This window comes from Electrophorus electricus, chromosome 18 (assembly GCF_013358815.1).
Source record: "Electrophorus electricus isolate fEleEle1 chromosome 18, fEleEle1.pri, whole genome shotgun sequence".
Classification (NCBI taxonomy): Eukaryota; Metazoa; Chordata; class Actinopteri; order Gymnotiformes; family Gymnotidae; genus Electrophorus; species Electrophorus electricus.
Genome location: NC_049552.1, coordinates 5,979,190 through 5,999,016, shown reverse-complemented (window position 1 = coordinate 5,999,016; position 19,827 = coordinate 5,979,190). Strand labels below are relative to the sequence as shown.

The 19,827-nt window shown below is 39.3% G+C and overlaps 1 protein-coding gene across 2 annotated transcripts in view; it reads right to left on the bottom strand.

The window, feature by feature from the left end:
• Window positions 1-19,827, bottom strand: part of slc12a5b (solute carrier family 12 member 5b) — a 41,230-nt gene that overhangs the window by 19,044 nt on the left and 2,359 nt on the right. For both annotated transcript variants that reach the window (XM_027012216.2, XM_027012217.2), the window contains exon 2: window positions 132-235. In XM_027012216.2, coding sequence (XP_026868017.2) covers window positions 132-235 — 104 coding nt within the window. The remainder of the gene's footprint in view (window positions 1-131; window positions 236-19,827) is intronic.

Here is a 19,827-nt window from a genome sequence, read left to right as displayed (position 1 = left end):
TTATTATCCCCCAGGATGTGAAATGAGGTCACGAAGGAGAGGCGCTTCTCACTGTTCACAATAGAAACAAACACAGAAGGAAACACCGTTGGAAGTTTTTGCTGTGAAAGCTACAGAAATGTTTCTGGTACCTCAAACAGAGCCATATTTTTCCTGTCGTACTGCTGTGTCTTCTCCACTCCGCTGCTACCGCTGCTGTTGATAAAGGGGCTGCTCTCTTTGGGGTTGCCATCTCCTGCGAACATCCATAGGGACTACATAAGTGCCTCACTAAGCCCTCCACCAGTGCAGTGTTAACAGTAATCACACAACACTGGCAGGATTATGATAAATGAATGCATTATAGCTACACGTGTGAATTTAGAAACATTGTTGTTTATTTACACAGTATTCTGGCATCCCAGTTCTGAGAATATTCTTATTGATTACTAAATATTATACATAGTTTCCATAATTTTCTAACATTTCTGGATTGCTTTTTAAAAATGAAGAGCTCTTCTTTTTAAATATAGAGAATAATTCCAACTAATGCCCAAAAGTACCCGTTTTTGTAAAATGGCATTTGTAGATGTGGGGACTACAAGGTCCCAAGATAAGATATATAAACACACACACACACACACACACACACACACACCTGTCTCTAGTAATCAAGTCCTCCTAAAATCACCGCAGACATGGACCAGGTTGCATTTTGCTGTTCCTTGAGTCTCCAGGAATAGTACACCACACAAAAACAACAATGAAATCTATACAAAGAATACAGTAGTTGTGTGTAGTGTGTGCACAGATATTTCTGGTATATTTCAAGGGTAGCTGGAACCATCTACAAATTTATACAAGTCTACAAGTCTCACTTGTCAAAGGTGCTACATGTACTGCTGTAAATGTGACATTTCAAAAGCCAGTTGAAATCTATGTGTGTAAACCAATCGTTAAAGCAGTATTTGATTTTTCTATAATGTGCAATTACAAATATGATAATTGCCTCTTCATTTCCTCACATGTAACTATATGTGAGAGCAAACTGTAAAGTAGCCAGGAGATTGCTGCTTGAAATGCCTGATTTAATCAAATGTATTCATGTACAATTAATTGCTGGCTGGCTAACCCTCATGAATACTAATTTCTTTGTATGTATTTTTACAGAATGACCCATAAATATGGGATTCAGCAGAGAATAAATGAACAAACAACGCTTATTATATGCAGTTAAAGCTATTTGTAATTTGGCTGTAGACCAGTGCTTGAAGTAGAAAAAATGCCTTGTTCAAATGTTGGCATGTTGTATCGGCCTGTATCAGCAAATCATTAAGTTTTACATTCTGATTTTCTGCATTGATTTAAAGATAGTAGGAGATATCACTGATGTTTACAACAAAGTGACAACCACTTGCCAAAGTATTAATTTTATGACAGTAATAATATAGAATAATTTAATAATGTAATATATGTATGATACTCTATATTATGTATGTGTGGACTGTTATATTTATGTGTGCGCAATAAATGTAAGTTTTCAGAGGCTTTTGTTGATTCTACACCACCAGGCTCTTGTTGCTAGGAGTGGCGCTACGTTAGCTTGCTGCTCTTCGATTTAGTGCAGGTTCTGGCTGAAGCTCTGTTGTGTCATTGTCTGACTCACACGTTCTCTTTGTGCCCTTATGAAGCCAGGCCAACACTGTTATTTGCCATTGACATTACTGCGACATTAATGTTACTTGTCTTGGCTAGCATTAACATTACTTCTGTTGTACTAGACTTGCAGAGAAAGCAGGAACAGGTGAGCATTGCATAGTGCCCCCTGGGTAATGCAGTTTATAAAGGGTCATTATGAATCACCCAGAACCTGATACAGAGAGTGCAGAAAAGAGTTTGGGGAATTTGTGAGAAGTGCCAGTACGCAAAAAGAAAAGTCCTAGTACATCAAAGGGTAAAATGTAGAAGCACCGGCCCACTTCGAGCACTGCTGTCGACAATAATTATGTTCAAAAATAAGGAATACACATACAATAAGGAATAGACAAGAGACAGTAAACAGGGACTGTTGAAATCCAGTAAACAAAATAACAGATGCAGCCGTAAACATCTCCCCACCGCCGCTGAAGGCTGTGGAACCCTCCAATCTGATTATTCTCGTCTCACCCAATCCACTTTGTCCCTTAATTATTTTAAGCTGTGAAAAAAATAATACGAAGCCCTCTCACTTTCATAAAACCACTAAAACAAAGTTCTAGTCTCAGATGGTATGTTTTTGTTTTGTTTTTCATTCTTACTTTTAATCTACACATTAACAGAACTCCACCGATCACTGCTTTCTAATTTGTCAAGTTTTCATACCCATTTTGAGCCACGGTGTTCTGGTTTGTGTGCGATGCGGCTATGTCGCTTGCTCAAGAGATTACAACACTTTATTCAATATCTGCCTCCTACACTGCAATCACGAGGGTAGAATTAGAAGGTTATCACTTTGGTTCCAAGGAGCCAAATCACTCACAATTGACTCTGTATTTCATTCTTTCTTCATTCCCTTTTCTCCTCTATATCTTTTCTCCTTTTTCCAGCCATACCCATGGAAACTTCTGCCAATGCTCCTGCCATTTGTAGCATCTGGCTGACACATTTATCCAAAGCAACTTACAATTCTAATCAAACCCAACCCTTACTAGTCATGTACCTTATCCAGTGAGCTACCACTGCCCAATGCTGCTATATGTCCTCTCCCTCCCTTTTTCACTGCAAGTCCACAGCAGTTGTCTTCACGGCTCACGATGCACTCGAATCAGATTGTCTCAAAAGATAAGAATGGCTCTGTTGTATCAAACACATTTACCCACTGGTTGTTTGACGTTCAGTGTATATTTTGTGGAGGTTTACTAGTCCTATTGAGTTCAATTCAGCCAAGGGAGTGTTTGCTCTTTGCTAAGGAACGGTCATGTTTTGACAAAAGTGTTATTATTCATCTGTCTCTATGCATTACTGCAGTAATTGCTTCAAAATGGTTCCATCTCTGATGCCAAGCTTGGCTAAGCTACACCATACATTATCCAACATTCAGTTATCCTGCATAAGAAGTGATGCAGCGCATGTATGATGCAAGGTTCTGTCTGGGATGAACTGCACAGCGTAGCATCCTGCTGCTATACGTCCTGTCATTTTGGTCCCCAGGGGCTGGAACGCCATACGGGACATCCTCTCTCCTAGACATAACACGGCCCAAACTGCAGTATCGCATTTTCCTCGGGCCCATGCCTCTCGCTTTGCCCAGAGGGCGAATCAGTGAATCAGCAAACGCAAGCGATAGAGCTTCCCTGCACCGCATACCCACCCCACCCCCCGCGGTTGGGATTTTCCTCCTCCCTCACCTGCCTCCAGCATCAGTCACAGAGGTGGGAGAGCTGCAACACATCACATAGCCCGCCACTTTTTGTTTTTCAATATCGAGCCGTGTCTGGGCGACAGAAAAGATGCCAGGTCAACTCCGACAGCCCGCACGACGGAGCTGCCACTCGGCCCGGAAGATAACAGAATGTCCCCAAGGCAAGAGGTGGCGTGGAGCTGGTGACGCTTGTATTCTGGGATGTAGCCCAACACCTGGCAGCTAAGCTGACAGCAAAAACCCCTGTAAATGACTCTGCCCTTAAAGTACTGAGTGTGCTTAGATGACGTAATTGCAACGGAGATGGGGGAAAGGAACTCGGGAATCAGAACAGTCCATTTGGCTCTCGATGATATGCACTCACATAGTTCTGGTTCTGAAACAACCTGGGCCAACAGCTCTGATTAATTGTCCAGGTGAGGAGTAGGGGACCTGGAAAAACATAAACAGCTCTGGCTGGGCGTTGCCCAGAATTGAGCCAAGTACTGAACTGAGGACTTAACTGAGTACCTCTGTTCTATGTGACAGTAAAGAAAGTGAGAGATGAAGAGAAAGAATGAAAGAGAAGAAGAGAAAATAGATCAATCTCTTGATTCTTGGTCGTATTCTTTCAAGTGAAAGAATCCCTTCACAGCGGTCAACATTTTGCTGTTTTAGCTATTAACTTGTTCTGGATTCAAACTAGACTCAAGTGCAGATTCATGGAACTGGTGATGGGATGTGTGTAAGCATGAGAATTGACTTAAACTGGGTTTACAACATAAGATTATTGTGACGATGATGCTGCGTCAGAAGACAGTCACAAATCTGAAAGATTTCTTTGGTCAATGGTGGTTTTTGAAAGTGCAATGTGTCATGTTCTATAGCATCTGATTTAATAACTCTGCGACCAAAGACAGCCTACGATTATCTGTTGGCAGTGTCAGAAAGTTTGCTTCAAAATCTCACAGTGTGACCATTGCAATGACATAAAACTAAAATCAACCAATAGAGAGTGTCCTTGGTTTCCGCACAACTCATGCACCAACTACAAATGAACGGCAGTATAGTAGAGATGGCACCGATCCGATATCTTATATCGGAATTGGGCCGATATCAGCAAAAATGTCGGATCGGATATTGCTGAAAATATTTTGTAAGGAAACCAACAGGTTACCATCACAAATCCAGCCTGAAAATAGTACAGCAGCACTTTGCAGAACATGTGATAACATCCAGGTTAGTTTTAGTAGGTCACATCATAACAGCTGAACTGGTTTGAGCACAGCTTATACACCGCTGTGGAGTTTAACTGTAGCGCTTTCTTCCCATTAACGATTAAAAAACCTGTTATGTTCAAATGCAAATATCCATGCACTCACACACTTGTGATTTGCATTGCTATCATTTTGATAACCCAGTGTGTGGAATCAGCTATCTACCTTCTAGTGAGAACGTTTAAATGAAATAAAAATAGCGTTTTAGCATTGTTGACTGCTATATCAGTGAACAATACATGTAAACAGTTTTTAAAGTTTTGTTTATGAGTCCGTTCTTTAAATTAACAATGACGTTTCCAGTTTGACCATGAAGTAAAGGAAATTCAGGGTCGGTGAAAGGAGAAAGAGGAACAGAAACCTAACAGAAACAGAGCAGGAGAGGAGAAAGAACAACCAAACTAATAAAGTACTCGCTAATTATTCTATGGCATCAGGAAATTCAAACCGCATGAAAAAAACAGAAAACGTTTTCCGTTAGCTTGCTAAGTTTTAAGGTAGATGTGATATTTTGAATAAGAAGCTGGAGGAAAATCTAACTAAATTTAACTGTCCACATATATATATATATATATATATATATATATATATATATATATATATAGCTAGAAAGAATAACCTCTTGCAAACATTTTTATTGGTTTTGCAGAGCTCGAGAGAAGAGATACTCTTAGTACTGGTAGTCTCTCTGTCTGCTTACTTAGAGCCTGGTATGCGTTTGGTGTGTAGCAGGTACAGCAGTGATTTACTGCTGAAATTCACAAGAACACGTGTAAGATTATTATTAAGTTAATGTGGAATCACTTGCATTCAGTAATAAGGAAAAATGCAGACGAACTTTAGGGTAAATTTCAGGAGTGAATGAGTTCGTGAAGCAGCTGAGCAGACACAGCCAGTTTGTGTGTGTGTGTGTGTGTGTGTTTGTGTGTGTAAGAGAGAGAGAGATCTGAATAGCAGTTTCAAGGCTGGTTAATATGCACACAATTTAACATAACATGCACACTCCGCAGGACAGAGGACGAAATTCAATCAGTTTGTATGCATGTTCGGAACTGCTGAAACACAGTCGGTTTGTATGTTTTTGCCCCACAGGCCCTTAGAGCTGCTAGCACAGACGTCCTTGACTTAAATCTTCGCGTCTTCGTGAGCTCGCAACACCTCAGACCTTTACATGGTGATCGTGGGGGACGGAGCTCAACGGCTTAAGCCAGACGACTGCAGCTCTCTGGTTGAGAGTTTGGGTCGAGGCTTGTGCCTGCATTGCCGTATGGATGTGCGATGCCAGACATCTGCAGAGCACTCCTTTGGCGCTGTGATTAAGATTAACGACGACGAGGGCGTCACCACCAAGTTCTGCAGCCACTAAAATAATAGAGGCACTGCAGGCTGCTTCCGTAGTGCAGGCAGACAGGAACAGCCCGGCACAGGTCACTGAGCAACGAGTGCGTGTGATGTGTTTATCCTAAACTGGGTATTTTCTGACAGCTTTTAAAAGCTTAATAAAATTGAGCTTCACCACACAACTATTTGGATCATGGCAGGTCATTGTTACCTGAAAGCAGCACACACACACACACACATTCAAATTTGTACACACGGTGTGTGTGTGAAAGAATGGTACATAGCAGGTGCCTTATCATTTACCCTGAGTACTTGTCCCACACCCCTCCAACTGTAATCTTTCTTTCTCTCATTTACACATCCCAACACTCCATCTCTTTCCTCCCTCTCCTAACCTATCTTCACTCTGTGCTTCTCTCTGTCGCAGTCTCCCTTGTGGAATATCCAAGCTGTTTCTCACTGGGCTGACAATTCATGCTCTTCTCATGTCAAACACGCCTTTCAAACCCACTAAATCTACACATCTCCTTGATCAAATAAAGACCTAGACTGGAATAGTGCAGTATTTTTTTAGCCATACAAGTAGAAGAGACAGCATTTCAATGTTACAACAGAATGCTAAACATTCTCAAGCCATGATGTTCCAAACAAAAATATAGCTGCACACATCTAGGCAGAGTAAAGCATTCGGTCAGTACAAATGAATGTTGCTTTGAGAGGTTATTGCTTAGTGAAAATACCGAAAAGCTATTGGTTTTTAATTATTTTACTGTGAGATGGGATGCTTCATATTTCAAAAGACAGAGGGGTACTCTATCCTTGCTCATGTCTATTAGTTGTAGAGTTCCCCACAGAAGTATATTAGGGGCACTGTTTCTGCATTCACATGAAATTCTTCTATATGTAGATGGATGTCTGAGAACTGGTTGTTACTTTAACTGAAAAAAAACCATAATCTTTTTCTTACTGTAGGCAGTTGGAGATACAAAACTAAGAAGAACTAAGAATATAATTTTTATTAGTTTATAATGTATGTTGGATAGTTACATGTCAGGAGGGGTCAGGCAGATAATGTCTGACCAAGCTCAAAATCAGAATACCAATTTTCTTACCAGAATTTCAAGTTAAAACAATGGATACTTGACTATAACTTTGGTTCAGCCTTATTTTGATAATGACTGTTGCTTATGGTATGATGGCATCTCCAAGCATCTTAAATACAAGCTTAAATACAGGCTTCATAAAATATATGATTTGTTCTTTCAAGCTATACAAACTACACTAGTTAAGATTCCCTTATAGGAACTTAATTTAACTTCAAAAGTTTATTTAACTTTATAATTTGATATAGCTTTATTTTTTTTATTTATTCTTCTTCTCAAGACGTGACACACCAATATTGCCAAAACTGTTTGACGAAAGTTTATTACTTTCAGTGGAAAGGTTTTTGCAGCTTTTTGAAAGGTTTTTTGAATCATAAAAATATAGGCAGTGCTGGGAGACAGGTGAAGAGTGGGGGTGGTGTGCGTTTTAATCTGCTAGAACAGGCTGAGTTGTGATATGACCCAGATAATTGCAGGGGACAGCATGAGAGAGACAGAGAGCTGTTTCTCCCATTATCCTTAGCCTGAGGTAAAAGTGTGCCATTGTCTGACTCAGGGCACTAAATGGTACATTGTACTCTAACAGCAAAGTTAACACAGGTCTCTGCTTCAAACCAGTATAACTGTACTGTGACCCTCATCATCCATACACCTGCAGCTGTGCCCAAGCACTCTCTCTCTCTCTCTCTCTCTCTCTCTCTCTCTCTCTCTCGCTCTCTCTCTCTCTCTCTCTCTCTCTCTCTCTCTCTCTCTCTCTCTCTCTCTCTCTCTCTCTATATATATATATATATATATATATATATATATATATATATCTCTCTCTCTCTCTCTCTCTCTCTCTCTCTCTCTCTCTCTCTCTCTCTCTCTCTCTATATATATATATATATATATATATATATATATATATATATATATATATATATATATATCTCTCTCTCTCTATATATATATATATATATATCTGTAGTGCGTTCACACACACACACACACACACACACGCACACAGTGCCACACAAATATGCACACAGGCACACACATATGCACACACATAAAAAGTAGACCTCAGGTAGAATATGCATATGTATGAAGCATATATATGAACACATGCATTTCTGCATTTGTGAATTCAGAAGCATAACTGAGTAAGTGTTTGGTAGGGCTTGACCACTAACACATGGTGGTTAATGACAGTTAATCATATGTCCATATGATTGGACCTCACCTGTTGTCTAGGTCAGACATTTGAACTTGCAACTTTGAGTTCAAAAATTTAAAAATATTGGCTTTGTAATTTTTTCCCAAATATCTAAAGGCTTATTATATTTATTTTCCCAATAGATTGTAGCTAAAATACTTCAATAATATATATATATATATATATATATATATATATATATATATATATATATATATATATATATATATATATATATATATATATATACTTTTATTTTATTTTTTTTTTAATGAAAAAGAATACTTTAGAACTACAGGATGGCCACTACTGGTGCACTGACATCCCTCCTCTACACAACACATAGCTTGACTGGCATTAGATATGGATATAGTTTTAGGCAAAGCAAGGAAAGGCCAGTTTATGTGTATAGCACCATTCACACGCAATAGCTATTCATAGTGCTTTACACAAATATATAGAATCAATGGATGGGTTGAAGTATTAAATAATAAGACCGATAATGTTAAATAAATAATAAAGCTTAATATATCCTGATATAATATAACCTCAAAAGGTCCTTTGCAAAACAACTTACAAAAGAGTTAAAGCGCAATAAAATATGTGGTGTTGAGAAAAAAGATAAAAGATGAAATAAAGCCTGAATAAATTAAAAATTAAAGGAAATTAAAATGTAAAATTGCTGTGCTCGACAAAGGCATGAGAAAATAAGAAACCTTTCAATCTGGACTTAAATATGACTGAATTTGTGGCATATGTAACATCATCCAGAATATTGTTCCATCTGATGTCAGCACACTAAAAGTTTGATTCTAGTGATTACTTGCTGATCAGTATCTACAGATCTGAGAGACCTGCTGGGTTTGCACCCATAAAGTATATCAGAAATGTATTCGGTCCTATAGGTTATTCAATGATTTATGCCCAATTAGAAGTACAATAAATACTGTTAAGTACAATAAACTATAGTAAAATAAATACTATTTTAGACTTTATAACTACAAAAGCTACAGTACACGCAGTGCGACAGGCAAAATAAATCAAATAAACCTTCCAATGGAATTGTGCTTCATCTAAGAACCGAGCTGCAGTGACAAACCTGAAGTCAAATCTGACACTGTATTAAATACTCTCACTAAACCAGGGCTGCATCTGTCATACAACCAAGCAATATGTTTGGATCAGACAGCACAGAAAACAAGACAGCTTAATGAGGAAATGTTGAAATAAACATTTTCTATTTTTTGAGGGGATGGCAGAATTTGAAACAAGAATTCATTAAAGTTCATTCATGAAAAAAAAGTCATTAAAGACACCTAGCCAGACTGAATATTATATGAAATTCTATTGTCATTTTTTGTAATTTCTTATTGGAGTTTTATTGAAACTGTACTGGGCAGATTTCCGCTTTTGTTTAATGGTTGCAGTTTTTACGATAATTATGCGTGTGAACAGGTCACGGTGTTGATGGAGCGCGTCAGATGCACGTGTGGTGTCCCATCCCCTAATCCCGCCCCTTTTCTCCGCACTGCCACGATCTTGCGCAGCCTCTCTCTCTCTCTCTCTCTCTCTCTCTCTCTCTCTCTCTCTCTCTCTCTCTCTCTCTCTCTCTCTCTCTCTCTCTCTCTCTCGTTCTGTCTCTTTTGGCTGCAGTCTGACCCACATAGTGGGACGATGCTGCCGGATTGTGTAAGATGTTGCCGCGTGAATCCGCACGCAGGATTTAATCGCGCGTGCGCACGGTTTTTGAAACATACACATATTCAGTGAAAGGTAAAGAGCACCTACCGTAGATGCTATGAGAGTAGTCTAGCATTGCATTACAAGATTACATGTTAATTAGATAAAGTACATTTATAATTACTTTAGCTGATTAATGCATTATTGCTTTTTGCCCTCACAGTTTGCTTGCATTGACATTTAAACAATGCAGCAAATGCTATTTGCCTTATAGATTTACCGGACTCCTTCCATTGTGTTTTTTGTTACTGTAAATAGTCTTGTTTCTTTTTAGTATAATTATCACACTTTTCATAAAAAGCAGCAAAGAGAACAGCCAAAAACCTTTAGACTCCGGCAGGCTTCAACGGCACCAAAGATGAAGGCAGCACTGGTAAAAGAGGACATGTTTTTGGCCTAACATGCACCTAGAACATGGGTGGATGGCATGGCAGCATCTGCATGTGTGCAATGGGTCACAAAGCCTCTAATCATCTTGCGTGTGCGTGTGTGTGTGTGTGTGTGTGTGTGTGTGTGTGTGTGTGTGTGTGTGTGTGTGTGTGTGTGTGTGTGTGTGTGTGTGTGTGTCACCATCCATCTTACCAGCACACTGTGGCTCTCGCAAATACACACACATTTATATGCAGGTCCCTTCAGATGGATAATTTGCCATACTGTCTAATGGGGGCTAAACTTCTCAGATTTCCACAATATTTACATAATGCATGGCAGAGTACCCAAGAAAAATGGCTTCAAAAGGAATACTGATTTGCAGTCACACTAATAGGAGGATATAAAGGTGGGTTTTTAATGTAAAACTATTTTGACAGTTTTATTGCTCCCAATAAAATTCTTTCTGGACATGAATATTTGTCCAGTGATAATTTTACTGTCACCAGGTGGGTTTTTGGAACTTTTAAGTGACAGTTTTATTGCCTCCTGTAAAAGTTGTTTCTGGTCATAAATATTTGTCCAAACATGTTATACACTTCATCATTATCATGTATTAGGGGGTAAAAATTATTTACAGTCATAAATATTTCTACTTGTCCAGACATGTTGTACACCTGTTCATTGAAAAAAGAATGATTGCTTGAACCTTTCATTATGACTTCAGGGATTTTTCCATGTTTGAAATTCAAACAAACATTTACTTTCAGTGTGACCAGCTATGGCACTGAGTCCCTAAAGTCATAAGGTAAAGTTCAAGCATTGACTTTCAGCTAATTACGATATTACATTGAGATGTGAGTAGAAATATGTACTGTGATGTGTGGTGGGATGGGGGCAGTTGGTTAAGCATTCATTGTATTCAAAACTATATTACCAATTCTACATTTCTTAAAAATGTAAATTTGCAACATTCATTGTAGAATGTTCATTGTAATCGATTCTAGGTTGGTGTGCTAAGCTTCAAAAAGCTTACTGTATGTAATTTTTATAAACCAACAACAAATGAAGAGAATCAAATAACTTGCTGTTTGTCATTATTTATATCTCTACAATGAATGAAATTCAAGGAATATTTCACGGGACGATTATGAAAGACCCTTGGGAGAAGTTCAGGGGATGATGGGGTAAGACCTCTCAGGTTTGGACGGCAGCGGGAGCAGTAAACAAGCTGAGGGCTACGGGAAGCTTCGCAACATCAAACAAACTCAAATGGTGATTATAAGAGGATTTGGGAGGTGAAGGAAGGTGACTGGATTATGACCCCCAAGCTCCTAAATGCATTTCTAACAAAGGACTTTAAGATCCCGTGTACATTGTGTCCTGAGAAAACAAACATTTCATAAGAAATTATGTTTCATTAGCCCGTAATAATGTTAATGAGCATGTGTCCATTCTGTCCAGAGAAACACTTACTTAGGACAAACATTTTATTAGCCCCTTATAAAAGTTAAGAATGTGGTGTACATTGTGTCCAGAGAAAACAATTACAAAGTAAACAAGTGTGTAATACTCTATGCAAAGAAAAAAAAGATTCCATTTTGAGAAAGAAATTTTATTAACCGGTAATAAATGTCTGGACATATGCAAATATTTATGACTGGAAAGAATTTTCATTGGCAATAAAACTGCCAAAATAGTTTGACATGAAAACCCTTTACATTTTCTCTCATATTGTGTTTCTATTATTTGCAACAACCCCATTGTTTTGTTTTCCTCTGGTTTAGATGATGATACCAAATTACAAAAGTTCATTTGCAGTCTTATCAATGTTAATGGTTAACTAATTTTCCTGGGAGAAACAGTTGAATGCTCAAAAGAATCCATAGAAAATGAACCCTGAAACTTTCCACAGAGCAAATTGAAATTATGATAAGTGACAATGAAACTGTAACCAACTGTAATTTTAGACAGCCATGCCGTGGGGTTCTTCAATCATGGGACCCCAATCAACTAATGCGCATGCACAATAACCTCAGCTCAAATTCTGTAGGGCAGATCTCATGGAGGAGTAGGGAAATAAGATCAGAACAGCACTACCTGTCTTCCACACTCACAGACCTCACACAAAATATCAAAGGAGCGCAAGCAGTGTTGGCATGTAGTGAACTGCATGTAACTAAACTAGTAGTTTAATTTCATTTTGCAGCAGCTTGCTGGTAGTTCAATTACATTCATATTTTTATATATTTTTGTGTAGTTAACTACTGCAACTACTAACTTTGGGTTATAGAAAGCTGACATTCCTTGCAGTTTATTTAATTATTTATTGGGGTTTACATTTGACCGGTGAACAAGAGGGAATTTTTTGTAATAAATTCAATTGTGTGACAATTTTTTTGCTGGCAAATGACTTTTTTGTATTATATTTTATTATAATTTATCGCATGCACATTCTCAAATTGATATTTTTTCACAGTGTAGTTTGAACTACTTTTTCTAAGCTGATTTAGTTACCAAACTAGATTTCTCCCTATGGTAGCTTCAGTGTAGTTCGACTTCTTCCAGTGTGAAGTAACTGGTATCTTGCAAAGCTATGCTTTTAAAATAGTTTTTCCCAATCTGTAAGCAACCAATGTGATGCTTTTGATCACAAAGAGCTGGAAAACTGGCCAGGATTGAAACAAAGATGGATGGCACCTAATACAGGCCAATTTGTGAGAGAAATCCATTTCAGTCTTCCAGAGATTTGAGACTGGGATGGAGGTTCATCGTTCAACGGGACAATGACCTTAAATATCCTGCTAAAGCTACACTGGGGCGGGGGGGGCGGGGGGGTGTTAAAGGGAAACATTTATATATATTGGAGAGGCCTAGTAAAAACCTAGACCTCAATCCATCTGAGAATATGTGGCATGATGTAAAGATTGCTGTACACAACTAACTTGAAGATGCTGGAATAGCTTTGCCTTGAAGAAATATTTCCAGTAACTATATGTGCTAATCTAATAGAGACATAAACCAAGAGATGTGCAGCTGTAATTGGTGCAAAAGGTTGCTCTACAAAGTATTGACTTGGGGGGGGGGGGGGGGATACTTATCCATACTGAAATGTCTGTTGTCTTAATTATTGCTTATGTCACTATAAAAAGGTTAGGCATGCTGTGTAATTCAAATTGTATTAAACCTCAAAAAATCCATTTTAATTCCATTTAATTTATTTTCACAAGACACTGTAACTGTAATATAACATACACATGTGTGTCTGCACGTTATCTCTCTCTCCCTCACACAAGCAGCAATTACAAAATATAAGTGATGTAGGTGTAAGGTAAGAGTCACGCCATGCTCTTCACAGGGTCTAGGCTTCTGTGCTATCCACAGCATAGTCCAAAGCACAGAGGGAACGTTGATGTCTGCCTCTTGCAGCGAAATGATGGAAGCATTTTCTAGAGCATTTTCTCACATTCAAGAGGACTGGACACAGAAGAGACAGAAGCTTGTCTTAAACGGGGCATAGAGAAGCCAGAAACTAATTAAAAGTGTGAAAACACCCTACTATAACAATAGTTCTCAAGCACAGTCTTGGGAAACCTATCAACCATACGTCCCAGCCCCAACATGTTCCAGCGCTTCGGATAATTGCCAAGAACCATGGCCTGAGTTGGGATCATCTCCACTATATAACAAAAGGAAGGAGAGATGGAGAGAGAGCGACAGAGAGAGAGAGAGAGAGAGAGAGAGTCCTGATTTAGTACTGGTAGGGAGAACATGTAGTATCTTCTAATTTCTCCCTGCAACTGAACTACCTTCTCCCAAACAGTCCCAAATTGCCACCTTAGGGAGGAACATACAGGAGTTATGACCCATGGCTAATAAAACTGCAGCCTTTGATTGTGGTGTCAGCAATGGCGCCTTCATAGCCCCATATCCCAGCAGACCAGTACCAGACCATTATGCCTGGGCATTTCCACAAAATCGTTAGTCTGCCTGGTGTATGATTAACGCCTTTTAGTTAGTGGTAGAGAGGGGTGTAATCATTCATAAATGTGCAACCAAAAGGATTATACTCTGAAATAGTGCTTGAAGACTTTTTTCCTGGTTATCAATATAGCATCATTTTAATGAAACTGCATTTATGAAATAGGCCTGATTCTAAAATCATTTTTTATTTCATTTTCCTCACTCAACTGTATTTTCACAGTTTCATTGCAAATAGGTGCTTTTTTTTTTTTTAAAGCAACCCACCTTCTGAGTTTTTGCTCTAAGGCAGTGCGCCTTCGGCCCCTTCCAAAAAAGTGGACTGGCGAAGATGTTTTAGTGCTCGTTAGCATCTTAACATCCTATTGGCCAGATCATATTGTTTGCAGCATGACCTCACTCACAGCACTGCAAAATCTCCACAACACAATCACTGTGCTTCAGTCAGGCTTTTTTTTTTTTGGAGCTACCTTGAAAAGGAGTGTTATTCAGACCAGTAAATTAACCTTCACTACTAGCAGTAGTTTTTTGTTGTTTCCTATTTGTAATTAGGATCCTTTTGGGGCAATTTTTTTTTTACCTGTCACTGCTGGTATAGCTGGTCCATGAGAAAGAACAGGAGTGAGAAGCAGAGGCTCATATTGGACCACTGCACACAGGAAACCGAAGCAGGACAGGTACAGCTCAATATAGCACACTTGCAGTGCACCAACCTCTATTCTCTGATGCACCCAGATAATGTATGTGTGTGTGTGGAGTGCATTTGTCAGTGCTACATTTCATAATCATTATTCACTAGGTAGAGCTGGGAGTCTGTTAGAAATTCTCAATTTTCTACAAGAATATGTGTGTGTATGTTGGGAGGGGTGCTGTAAATGAAATAAGGAAGTGCATACAAGCACAGAGCTTTGCAAACCTTGCAGTGCTAACCGTACTAGAACTGTCAATGCATCTGAGCCTAACATCTGTACCTCTACCTTGTCCTCACTGTTCATAGTTTACACAAGCTCTCGATTGCCCCGCCCACCACAGTCATCCCTGTCCCCCCTACACTCATGGCATTTAGCTGACGCTTTTATCCAAAGCAACTTACAATTATGAGTGAGTACAGCTTGAGCAATTGAGGGTTAAGGGCCTTGCTCAAGGGCCCAACAGTGGCAACTTGGCAGTGGCAGGGCTTGAACCAGGACCCTTCCGATTACAAGTCAACTGACCCCTGCCAATATACCAGGCAGAAACAGCTGGCCAACCCTGTTTAGCAAAACTGTCTGTCAAATTGGGATACACAGCAGGATTAAAAGAGAAGGGGTATGCTAAAATAATGCACGTGGCATTAAGTGGGGGCATTTATATAATACAGTGTTGTGAGTGACAGTGACACAATACTTGATCATGCCTCCCACAATTACATAAGAATGTCTGGCCACAAAACCCCTACCACAAGCCCTAGACTTATCTCCAAAATGTCAGAATCTCCAAACAATGAGAAAACAATGTCTCTCTGTATCTTCTGGTAAACAACAGCTTTTTCATATTAAATTCTACTGCTTATTTCATGCTCTCAGTGACATGCAAGCCCGATTTTTATGTCTTTTAATCAAATCACCAAAAATGCATTTTTTCATGTGACTTTGACTTTGGGCCTGTGACAAATATATATAAAAGTGTTTTTGAGACACCTGCAATGTTAATTTTTGTGTAGCCAACTGGTAGACATTGGCTTATGATAGTGGCTTGAATAAACTGGATCAAAAGTCCTGATTGATTGAAAAAAGGGGTCGCCACTAACAGCTGGATCAGACGAATTAGCCCTAGCCACATGTGCACAGCTGTTTCTGATGGGCACGTTTTACGGTGATGTTTGTGAGCAAACGAACTGACAACAATGGTAGGCTATTGTACTGAAAACAGATCACACACCTTGGTCCACAGTAGTCTAGGGTTTTTTTTCAAATACAGCCTAACCACATGCGTGTGTGTTTAAAGGTGCAGATGAGATCCAGACCTCTCTAATTCAGTGGAGTGCTGTTTTTGCTTTAATCTCTCAGTGTATCTCTGCCTTTTAAAGCAACTTTGGACCACCAGGCCCTGACGTTATTTTAACCTCGTCACTCACCAGGACGAACTGCCAGCATGACACCATGCATGTTGCAAACCCCACCCCTTTTGGTGCTCACTTCTGCATAATTTCAGCGTGGAACATTTCACTGAGACACGGCCATCACCAAAGATACTGTGTGCTGTTTCATTAAGCGATTCATTAAACCTACTGTGCCACTACAGAGACTCTCTTCTCACTAATAGTGGTAGCCATTGGAGCGATCACTTCATTGGAGAGCTCATCTAAGAAGGAATCTGCTTAATTTCATTTCTGCGTAATGTCTCTGGTATTTAATATGAAAATATGACCAGCCCATTTGATCCCCTCCCATCCATATCAGTGAAGACTCAATCCCCCCCTGTTGCATAAAATGCCACGACTCCACTGTCAAGCGAGCGCCTGGCAAATCGATTCCATTTCCAAGCGGAACCAGGGTCTACCTTGTACCATGAAACGGCCACCCAAAGTTTATTGAGGTATGCAGGAAAATGCCTATGTGAAAGAATTGCAAGAAAATACAAAGACACGCACAGGCTCCCACGTGCTATGCAGCTGTTTCTGCTATTGTATACATTCACTTAATGCCAATCACTCCTAGAACCAATAAGTATTAGGCTTACTGTGATCAGTGTTCGATTATTAGAAGATCAGCTTTGTTCTTTTGATAACCACTTGAACAGTAGGCTGCATAAGAGTAAAAAGAAATTCACACAGGCCATGTCCCATTTGTTTTCTGAGTTTAACTAACCTACTTTTGTCTCAGTTGCTGTGCTGGACCTAAGTTTGTTTTGTTTGCCCCTGCGAACACAAGAACAGAATTAGGCACTTACAGTTACACATTATTATGTTATTACATTATACATTACTACAGTGTAATGTACAATGCTGCATTGTATAATACCTGTAAGAGCCTAATTAAGTAATTACTGAACCTTACCTATCGCAAAGCCATATGTGCGCCAATCCATTTTATATGCCGGAGTATTAACAACACCATTATTGTATTATAATGCACTTACGTGGGCTCATTAGTGTACAGAGACCATCCACCGCATCCTGCCAATATGCACACAGCTTGGTGTCTCCTTCCATAGTTGTGGGGGCAGATTTGTTATGTCCCAAATAAGGAATTTGTCTCTCTCTTTCTCTTGCTTTCTTTCTTTTTTCTATTCCCGACACAATCACAATCACGCTATCAGAAGAGAGCTGGCAAGTGTGAATATTTATGTGTGTATGTGAGCGTTGGTGAATGTGTGACCATTAAAATAAGAGAACTATAACTATAGTGAAACATGGTGAATCAGACGTTGACACACGCACACGCATGCACAAACCCTTTCACACATACCTATGAACTTGTACATTTCAGAACAATCAGCGTAATCATAATTTTAGAGTAATGATAGATCTTTCTAAAATGTTGATATCCATCTGTTACTTCATGGTTTATTGCTTTCATTTTGTAGCACTGCCAGTTGTTATTTGACTTTGTTCATCATGATTGTTAAATTGGAAAGATTCACATAGTCTTCCTCTCTCACTGATAAGTAACACTCTGAATGGTTAGCTGACTGCCAAGGCCACTGTAAATTTACCCAACAACCCATTCTCAGTTTGTTTAACAATCACAACACACACACACACACACACAGACACACACACACACACACAAACACACACACACACACACACACAAAATTGCAGTTTCTGATTACATTGTTGGCAAGAAAAATGGGTCACTAAGATGTTAATTTATATCAGAATCTCCCCCTTTGCCCACTGAGTGTGGGCAGTTGACGTGTGTAACCCTGCCTCACTGATGACACTCTTTGCTACTATAGCAGGTTATACAAAATGTTTCTTTACACTAGCATGCACTGCTAACTAATCTATCCATAACTGATCTATCCATATCTGATCTATCCATAACTGATCTATCGGACAGACCTGTTCCCATGAGGGCCTTGCTTCTGCAGGTTCTGCTGCCAATCCTGATAAACTCCACCTCTTTCAGAAATAACCACACCTCTTTAACCAAGATTCCTAGAAGCCTAGTTAGTGAGGGCAGGTGTTTCTCTGCAGGGTTGGCCCGAGAATCTGTAAAATCAGGCTTTCAACTGAATAGCCCTTCTTTACATAATGCTTAGAGTTTGTATTTATTTCACTCTGTGACATTTCAAGCATTAAACAAAGCTGAAATGTTGCCATTTGTGAGATTTGTGAAAAAGCATTGTTTGTGACATGCTAAGACTGTTCATAACAGGATCATTAAAGTTGAATGAAATTTGATTTATGGAAAATGAAGTCTCTTCTTCAGGTTCCCATCTGCCTGTGTTGCTAGCCTATTACCCCTTACCATAGCTAGATATAGAAGGTCACTGCAGTGCTACAGTAGACAGTGAACACTCTTTCTCTGTCTAATAATATAATCGGGCCCTAAATCTTGAGCTATAAGGTCATGCAATCAGAACCACCTCAAAACACCCATTTGGCAAAGACCTAATCTGGCATGCCTGGAAGTCTGAATTCCTGTCTGGTCAGCGACTGCTCATACTCAACCCATATAAATCCTACTTTCCTTAAAGATGGAGTTGTGCACAAATTAGTTTGCTGTGGTACTGTGGCTCAGCACAATACCATCCTGCTTACCCATGGTTCTATTTACATTGACCAGTTGTCTGTTAGCATGACTATCAGGTGTCTGATGCTTAGAAATACTTTCATTGCTAAATAAAAATAAGCGTTATAGAATGGTGCAATCCATAAATCAATAAATCTGTCAATAAATCAATACACTGAGGAGTTTTGCTGTCCCAGTTTATCCTGCTAATGCAAAAGGCTTGTGGAGCAATGGGGACTGCAAAATCAAAGACTATCACAGATTATCCAAAAGTGTGCATTTAAGCCTTATTGCACCAAGCACCAAGGTTAAACCCTTCAATAAATGTGACATTTTGCTGAAATTTAAACAGCATTATACAGCAAAATACCATACACAACAAAATATATGTGCAGGAGCCTTTGACAGGTCCAATACATCATACGATATGTACAGGCAAATTTACTCTCAAAGGAGCATTCAGAATGACCAAATGTTGATGTGCATTCTGAATGAGACAACACAAAGCCTGCTTTAGGATAGCTTTGCTGAACAAGCCACTAAGCACTGTAGCACTTTAACCCCCACAAAAAATACACATACACACACATACACACATGCACACAGAGAGAGACAGAGACTGTGCTCCAGAAACCATAAGCATTACATTCAAAAAGCAAGTGGGGTGGGGGACTGCCAGTTCTACATACACTTTTCTACAGTGGGGGGAAAAGATGAGCCCTGTGGAACATAAAAATAAGAA